Consider the following 9,526-nt stretch of genomic DNA (forward strand, 5'->3'; position numbering starts at 1 on the left):
AAAAAAAACTATAGCTCGCACGTGTGCTAACATGAATGACCGTATCGTGCGAGCATCGTGAGGTAACATGGTTTCTATATCGATCGAGCCAGCGGGCACGCCGTTAAAACCAATGCCACACGATCAATCGACGTCGCATCAGGCTGGAGTCCGACCGATCACATCATCTCCTCCTCTCTTCCCCAGCGAAAAATGCCGATCCACCGAACCAAATCAAATCTGAGTGCTGGCTGCCTGTTTTTTCTTCGTTTTTTTGAATGCTGGCTGGCTCTCTTTTTCTCCCCCGTTCCTAAATATTTATATTTTTAAAAAATTTAAATGAACTATCATATACGGATGTATACAAACATACTTTCTCTGTTCGAAAATACTTGTCAGAAAAATAAATAAAAAAGAATGTAGCTAGAACTAAAATATGTCTAGATACATATATTTCTCCGACAAGTATTTCCGAACAAAAAATGTATTTTAAAGTATATATTCATTCATTTTGCTTGATATGTAGTCATTTGTTAAAATCTAGACAAACATTTACAAACGAAGAGCATCGAAAGTAACTAAAAAATGGCGGCACCAGATACGAATACTGGCAGCGCAGTGGCAGGAAAAAGAAATGGCCGTACACGTCACCACACACATGGCGGTACGGCAGATTCTCACTGGCTCCGGCTGGCGGAGCCGGATCCCCTGACGTACGGCCACCTGACGTTGGGCCACTGACGCGTGGGTTCAGGTCCACACGTCAGCGAGTGCCCCGTACGTCAGAGGAGCTGCGTCCCCGGCTGGCTGGCGTCCCTTCCTTCATCCCAATCTCACCCACGCACGGTGTCAGACCGCCAGCGCTCCTCCCTACATCGTGCCAAAAACCATCTGGCAGGAGGAGCCAGCGGTGGACCCCACCACCACCACCCCGCCTCCACCATCTCGCCAGAAAAATCAGCCTAAACCCCACAGCAAAGCCCCGAGCGCCGTCGGATCAGATCCCACTCCACCACCACGCACCACCACGCTCCTGCCGGCCTCCGCTCCTTATATTCCGCGGCCGGCCGGATCCCCTGCCCATTTTCCGTCTCCCCCCTCTGTCCTCTCCTCCCTCCTCGAGCTGAGCTGAGCTCGCGCTCGCGGGGAGCGAACGAACCATGGAGCCGGCGACGATGGCGTGGACGGCGGGGCTGGTGGGCGCCGGCCTGGTCTACTGGTTTGTGTGGGTGATGGGCGCGGCGGAGGTGAAGGGGAAGCGGGCGGTGGATCTCAAGATGGGATCCATCACGCGGGACAAGGTGCAGGACAAGTACACGCAGTACTGGTCCTTCTTCCGCCGCCCCAAGGAGACGGCCACCACGCAGGCCTCCGCCGACAAGGTGCCCGCCTTCGTCGACACCTTCTACAACCTCGTCACCGACATCTACGAGTGGGGCTGGGGCCAGTCCTTCCACTTCTCGCCCTCGCTCCCCGGCCGCTCCCACCGCGACGCCACCCGCGTCCACGAGGAGCGCGTCGCCGACCTGCTGGGGGCCAAGCCGGGCCACCGCGTGCTCGACGTCGGCTGCGGCGTCGGCGGGCCCATGCGCGCCATCGCGGCGCACTCCGGCGCCCGCGTCGTCGGCATCACCATCAACGAGTACCAGGTGAACCGCGCCCGCGCGCACAACCGCAAGGCCGGGCTGGACGCGCAGTGCGAGGTGGTGTGCGGCAACTTCATGGCCATGCCCTTCGACGACGCCTCCTTCGACGGCGCCTACTCCATCGAGGCCACCTGCCACGCGCCAAGGCTGCAGGACGTGTACGGCGAGGTGTACCGCGTGCTCATGCCGGGGCGGCTCTACGTGTCCTACGAGTGGGTGACCACGCCGCTGTACCGCGCCGACGACCCGGCGCACGTGGAGGCCATCCACGGCATCGAGCGCGGCGACGCGCTCCCGGGGCTGCGCCGGCAGGACGAGATCGCGTCGATCGCGCAGGAGGTCGGGTTCGAGGTGGTGCAGGAGCTGGACCTGGCCCTCCCACCCTCGCTGCCATGGTGGACGCGGCTCAAGATGGGGCGCCTCGCCTACTGGCGCAACTCGCTGGTGGTGCGCGTGCTCACCCTGCTCCGGATCGCGCCCAAGGGCGTGGTGGAGGTGCACGAGATGCTGTACGAGACCGCGCAGCACCTCACCCTCGGCGGCGAGACCGGCATCTTCTCGCCGATGCACATGGTGGTCCTCCGCAAGCCCGTCGCCGACGCCGCCGAATAGAGCGAGCGATCAAACAAGAAGTAATTTCAATCAATTTCTCATCAGAGGTAAGAAAAACCGGGAGGGAGGACAGGCTTATTATTAGCTAATGGAGCACTACTAGTACAATTGATTTGGTGTTGTAGCCGAGAGAGGAGAGAATAGGAGTGGCCGATGATGCTTACTGTTTGTTGGTGGAGTTGGGCTTTCGTTTTCGTTTTCGTTTGTTGGAGGAGAGAATAGGAGCGGCCGAGGGAGGACAGGCTTTCGTTTTCGTTTCGATTTTTGGGTGGAGTTGGGCTGCATGCAGGCTGGATTCAGATTTGTTTCTGCTTTGATCCGTGGATTGGATAGATCTTCCTTTTCTTCTATGTATCGTCAGCTATATTTTGTCCTAAAACTCAGATGGAGTCTCGTGTTGCACACTGAAATTGTGCAGGAAATCAATCAGCCTTCTTGGCTGAATCAATCACTCTGTTTCGGTTCCCGTCCGTGTGTTTGGCGGTAAGAAACGGACAAACATTCCCGCGTTCCCCGTTCACTGCGGCTACTCTACCTTATCTTTCTCACCGGCCTCCACGTACGCGGCCAGAGGAAGCTCCAAAGGTTCACGAACTCCGAGCTGTAGCGCGTGGGGGCACTCGGGTGTCCCAATGGCAGGTGGAGCCGTGAGATCGGATCTCGTGGCATAGAGAACTGTGGGTGGTAGGTTGTGGTCGGGGCATCGATCGGTGCAACACAGCACGTGAGCCCGGTCACGGAGGTCGACGCGCCATGTTTCGCCCGCCCGCCCGCCTGCCACCGCTTTCCTTTGTTTTGTTTTGTCCGGAAGAAAGCTGGCTGCCACCTGCGTGCCTGTCCTTTGCTTTTCTGCGTGGCCGCCGGCCCGTCCGTGGCCCCTCGCCAGAGGCCTCCACAAGTCAGTCTCTCTGGTGGCAGTGGCAGCGGGGAATCGTGTCGAAAATATCCGGTGGAGCATGTCGATGGCAGGTGGGGTCGTTCGTGTCAGTCGGCGTGCGCTGGGGGGCCTCTGCGGGTGACAGGACCAGTCTGTCGATGCGCTGGCACGCAGAGGACGGCGTGGAACTTTCGGCTTTGTTGTGTAGCAACTTTCAGATAGGTTTGGGATTTACGATTTCCCCATTTTTTGCATGTAGTACGTTGCAAATTACTACTTCCAGACGATATACGGATTAAAAACTCTCGCAGGTTCACCATATTGCTAGCTGTAGCCTCCAAACCAGTTTATACTAGCACGCTTCATATTCTAACTTTAGGCTAACTCCACTGTGCGACCCTATCCTGTCCGTTCCCGTCTGTTTGGGGTAAAAGGAACAAACGAGACGGTCCAGTGCGCGGGCGCAAACGGATTTTTGTCCGCTTTGTGTCCACTTTCGACCCATCCCTGCGCCGGTTTTGGGATGAAACGGACAGCGCGCGGACGGGCGGGACGCGCGCTTGTTCTCCCCTAGCCCGCCTGTCGGTGTGAGAAATCAAAACCCTCCACGCCCATTTGGCGTCATTTCCCCCAAACCCTCTCACGTCCTTCCCGCCGCCCCCTTTCTCCCTCGTCCATGGCGGACGCCCCGCCGAGTTCCGGCGGCCTGGCCGTCGACCCGCCCGCAAAGGTGAATAAGAAGGCACCAAGGAAGCCGCGGTCGGAGTGCACGCCGGAGGAGATCGCCAAGTTGGACGCGGAATCGGCGAAAAGGAGGAAACGGAGAGCGGTCGTCAAGGTCAATGCCCCCGCGGCCAAGTTTGCCGCCCAGCGCGAGGAGCTGGAGGCCGTGCGGCGCAAGGCCTCTACCGACGAGAAGGAGGACCTCCTCAACAAAGCGCACGCCATCCTCATGCTTGGCATGGGCCGTCCGGCCGGGTTTCCTACAGCGGCCGCCGGCCCCGCGAGCACAGGCTCGTCGGTCGCCCGGCCTCCGCACTGCCAGTCACCGACGTCGCGGACCGCGCCCATGTCACCCGGCTTTACTCCGTCAAGGCACGACGGCCAGACCCGTTTCTCGGGGTCGCCGGACGTGGGCTTGTTCGCGCCGTCCACACCGCGTCACGCGGCCATCATCGACCTCAACGTCACGCCTGGGTCCAACAGTGGCAGTCGGGCATCCGTCGAGATGCAAAGAAAGCAAGCACGGGCACCGTTCACGGGCACCATGCCGGCCCCCCGCGTCTTGTTTGACGGAATGCCAACACCAACGCCAACGGTCGACGACCCCTTCTACAACCAGTACATTAAGGACATGATCTTCGAGGGTGGGCATGGCCGTGCCTACGACCCCGAGGAGACCCAAAGTCATGATGGCCGCGCCTAGTACGTGCCCGATGAAGAGGCCGACGACCATGCTGACTACGACCATGGTGACTCGTGGCATGAAGACGATGACATCTATGTCGAAGGTGACGGTGATGAAGAAGAAGGGAATGACGTTGATATTAGTGGCGAGCCATTGTTCATCGACGAGCTCACCCAAAGAGCGGAAGCACAAAATAAGAGGAAGAGCATTCGCACGGGTTCATATACACAAGATGAGGACAAGTTGATTTGCGAAGCTTGGATGGAGATTATCCAAGATCCGAGGACCGGCGCGCAACAAAAGAGCATTGTTTTTTTGGACAAGAGTCCACAAAACATTGCATGAAAGGAAGATGTTTGAGCCCTACCAATTTACAAGCAACCGTGGCATCGACTCGATTCAAAAGAGATGGTTGTTCATCCAACAAGAGTGCAACAAGTATTGGGCCGCATTTGAAAGCATTGAAGCACGACCCGTGAGTGGTCTCAGCGTTGGGGACATGGTATGCTCTCCTCTTCCTAGCCCTTTCCTTGCTACGGCCATGACACTTCGGCCGTGTATATGTTTGCATGTTCACTTGTTGTTGATCATGTGATTTAGGCATTTCAATCTTTGGAGGCATTCAAGACCCGGCACAATAACAAGCCATTCACTCTTACGCATTGTTGGACGATCATCAACAATTGCCCTAAGTTCAAGGACCAATACCGTGAACTACAAAGGAAGAGAGGACTAAAGACGGCCAAGTATGCCGGAGGTGGAGATGGCGAGGCCTTGAAGAGGCCGAGGGGCAAGACCAACTCCAAGGTTGATGACATACGTGATGCCTCATCCATGGCATTGCATGACACTTTGCATGGCATGATGTCCCAAAAGGATGTGAGAGACGAGAAGAAGCGGCAAAGCAAGGAGGAGCAAATGAAGCAATACCTAGACCTTCAAACAAAGAAGCTTGAGATGAAGGAGGCGGCCAAGAGAAGGAAGATCGACATGAAGGAGGCGGGCCGGCAAAGGCAGCTCGACATCGAGGCCGACAACGTCAAGGCCAGGCAGAGGCAGCTCGACATCGAGGCCACGAACGTCGCCACCAAAGCGAAGGAGGTGGCCCTTGCGATCATGAGCGTGGACTTGTTGAAGATGAGCGACAAGACGAGGGCCTGGTTCGAGGCTAAGCAGAAGGAGATGCTCGAAGCCGAAGGCCTGAACTAGGTCGTCCGATCGGCCGTGGCCGTTCTTTTTGGAGGTCGGCAATGGGTGCCGCCCACCCGCTGGGCCACTGGTTGTGTGCCGGCGAGAAAACATTCATTTTGGTGGCTGACTGTGTTGCCGGCCGCTGGCTGCGTTGCCGGCGAGGACAGCTATTCATTTTGAAGGCTGGCTGTGTTGCCGGCCGCTGGCTGATGCCGGTGATTGACGTGTAGGCCGCTGGCCTGAACTAGGGCTTGACATTTGAAACGTTTTTTTGGTATTTTAAATAAACACGGACAGAATAGGACAAATGGATGCGGCTGCGCGCTGGGCGTACGACCACCGCATCTCAGGACATGCCCATACACGATTCTAAATTTCACCCCAAATGAATGAAATCCAGACAAAGCGGACGTCCGTTTGGGCTCGTGCGGTGGAGTTGGCCTTAGACCGTAATAACGGACCAACGCGTACATGTGCTTCGGCATTTAATAAAGCATGTCCCGGCAGCATAGAACAGTGAACTACGTTGACTGGGTGGGAGACTTCAGCACGTCGTCTTCATGGCCAATTTACAGAACACTGAATATAGGTGCAAGTGGTACGTGGGTGGTTGTTTGTTACCATGGTAGAAATTGCGTGTATGGATTGAAAAAAACACGACAATATTTCACTGGAATTAGCCGTGAGCACCAACGGCCAGTATACATGGAGGTTAGGCATACAATGGCGCGTCTAGTGGAGGGAGGAAATATTTTGTTACAATTAGTGAAGGGGACAAACCATGGGATTAACATAAATGTTAGGGTGACATGTTCACAAGAACGAAACAACCACCTCATATGACAACGATTGTGCTTTTTAAGGCTGGTCGTAATGGGGAGTATCATATAGTAGTATCATGCATATGATACTGCTCCCTCCATTCCTAAATATTTGTCTTTCTAGACATTTCAAATGACTATTACATACGGATGTATGTAGACATATTTTAGAGTGTAAATTCACTCATTTTGCTCTGTATGTAGTCACTTGTTAAAATGACTAGAAAGACAAGTATTTAGAAACGGAGGGAGTACCTCCCTAATGCATAATATCATATACTATATCATGTAATACTTTATTTATTGCCATGCATAACATAAATAGCATAATATTTATTATGATATAGTATCACGATATGATATTTAACCATCTTTTTTTTCATTTAATGCTATGACACATCATCAAAATTGCCTATTTGGCATGCATGATACTAGTTATGATACTATCATTACGACCAGTCTAAGAAGAAAAGATCACATAGTGGTTGGAAACGGCTAGTCCGCCGTGCATAGGCGGAAGAAGGAGAGGACGCGAATTTAAGTGCAACGTGTAGTTGGGGAGGACGTGCATTTAAGTGCAACGGCTTTTTCTACGGCGGGTACATAGCGTGTGCACCATTCTTTTTCTATACAGCATAGAGAAAAAGAGAACACGATATTGGAAAGCATGGAATATAGTGCCACTATTTTAGTGGGCTCGGATCCCATGCATCTGGATGAGCAGGATTTTGATGGGTGTAGTCGACGTGTGCTCCTATGCAATTTCGTCAAATGTTATGTCAAGTTTAACAACGAAACACCTTCATGCTCCCATTAATTACAAAACAGTAAAACTGAGCTACCTACGCCCTTCCACAGCGACTTGGCGTTGCTCTACTGTCCGATCAGATGGCCCTGATCCTCCGAACGTCCTTCACTCCTCGTCGGCCCGTCACAACGCATTTACTAGCCGACCCAATATAACTGGGCCGCTGCTCCGCTAACCGACCTGGGCGCTTTGTCGTTAATCGGGCTTTTTAGCGGGCCTTCCCCTCAACGCTGCATCTTCTTCGCAAGGCGTTGAGATTTTCCATCGAAGCGTCTCCGCCCCATGCGGCCGGTTTTGGCCTCCCTTCAGGTAACCTTACCGACGATGCAGATCGGTGCCGTGGTAGAGGGTCGATGATGGAAGAGAAAGATGTGAAAGTGGAGCCCCTAGGGAGATCGAGAAGGAAGAAAGGAGCCATGGACCCATAGTACCAGCGACCGCTGCTCCAAGAAGCAACCGAAAATGGTCCTCCTCCTTCGAGGACTTGTGTACACTCTGTCCCAATCTCCTGCTCCTCTCCCATTTTTTTCCCGCCAACCTCAAATGGGCAATGGTTGCTTCTCGTTTCTCTCGCATCATCTCGTTTATAGATGTCGATTTCGTTTATAATATGCTGCATTTGGGGAACTGCGTGGCGTCTCAAGGTCCGGGGCGCATCCAAACAACTGGGCTACCTTGGTTTTTATGACATTGCCACGTAGGTGTACCTCGCTATGGCCTATGGGACAATGTTCATTGATCATCATATCCTACTCCAGGAAGGTCCAGGTTGTCGATTTTTCTAAAGACCCAACAACCTCTGGCTTCACTGTATTAAGCAGGGGTAGATATAAAAACAAAGTTTAAACCGTAGATCAGCGGTAAAATTGTAGCTTTGACCCATACTTGAAAGCAACAGTGGAAATATCTCGTTATTTTTTGAATTTGAATATAGTTATTCTCATATTAAATTTACCTTTTTCAGCAGAGCAAGTTCCCTCCAAAATCTATTTTGATGCAAGGAAAACATTTTTTTCATCAAGCGCTCCAGTATCTTTTCTCCATCTAGGTTTGTGCTTATTGATCTCTTCTTTGGCTTACATGATGCACTTCAATGCAAATTGTTTTCTGCTACATTAGATAAGAAAAGATTAAACGAGCTTAAATTCAGCAGGGTCATTGATTTTTGTCATTTCTTTAGTTTCGACAATCACTTATACCGCCGCAAAAAAACGCTTATACATTCGGCAGCTTGTACGCCTCTTGGCTTCTTGTACGCGTGAAATGATGTCCACTGCCAGAAGGAAGATGGAGCCAAAGGTTGAGTACAGGGTACGGAACGCCTTCTCGCACAAATTACTTAACCTTCGAATAAATTACATATTTTTGTTTATGACTACTTTTAAAGCATTTTCTTTTAATTTCTTGTATAGTGTGAAGATTCATTTCAGGCTCATTGTTTTGTAGATTTTATATTACAAATTTTATTTCATATTTGTATTGTTTTATAATTGATTGAAATTGGACGGGCGTGGCAACACGCGCCTACATGGTCTAGTTACATGTATATGTACATGCATTAGAACAACCCACTCTTCTCCCACATGCACTCTTTTTTTAATTATATGCATGCATACATTAGAAAGATAAAAAACTGATGTCATCCTAAATTCCCCTATTTTAAAAATTCAAAATATTTTGTAGCTCAACTATCGGTCTGATGCAAAATCCGTACTCATGTCAAAGGTTACTGCGCCTAGCTACATAAGTTACCACGTGTGTGATGTGTAAGTTATCGTGGATTTTCACTGAAGTTATGTAGGAAATAAAAAAAGGTTCCCCTGGTCAATGTTACCATTGTATTTGTATGTGAATTATCAGGTCCGCACTTTATATTACAATGCTATTTACACATATAGTTATCCGAGTCTTTAACGAGGACGCATGTGGAGCTTGAATGGGCCGTAGATAGTGCGGCCCATTTTGCACGCGCTATTTATTTAATCTATTTGTAAAACATGTACTCCCTCCTATCCATATTACTTATCGCTCAAATGGATGTATCTATCACTGAAATATGTCCAGATACATTTGTTTGAGCGACAAATAATTTGGATCGGAGGGAGCACGTAATAATAATTATGTTCAAATATTTGTGTGTTATAAATATTATGCATACAAACCATGATTAGTGAAAAACATCTT

General features: G+C 51.3%; 1 protein-coding gene across 1 annotated transcript; it reads left to right on the forward strand.

Annotated features, from left to right (window-relative positions):
* The first annotated feature begins 1,018 nt into the window (after positions 1 to 1,018).
* Positions 1,019 to 2,616, forward strand: LOC119304033 (24-methylenesterol C-methyltransferase 2). Its single transcript, XM_037581196.1, has one exon. It carries the CDS (start codon positions 1,140 to 1,142, stop codon positions 2,235 to 2,237), a length of 1,098 nt encoding a protein of 365 aa, XP_037437093.1. The 5' UTR covers positions 1,019 to 1,139; the 3' UTR covers positions 2,238 to 2,616.
* The last annotated feature ends 6,910 nt before the right edge of the window (positions 2,617 to 9,526 follow it).

Source organism: Triticum dicoccoides, chromosome 5A, assembly GCF_002162155.2.
Source record: "Triticum dicoccoides isolate Atlit2015 ecotype Zavitan chromosome 5A, WEW_v2.0, whole genome shotgun sequence".
NCBI lineage: Eukaryota > Viridiplantae > Streptophyta > Magnoliopsida > Poales > Poaceae > Triticum > Triticum dicoccoides.

Bases quoted from the DNA above. Each gene is read 5' to 3' on its own strand.
- LOC119304033 (XM_037581196.1), top strand. From the start codon at position 1,140: ATGGAGCCGGCGACGATGGCGTGGACGGCGGGGCTGGTGGGCGCCGGC.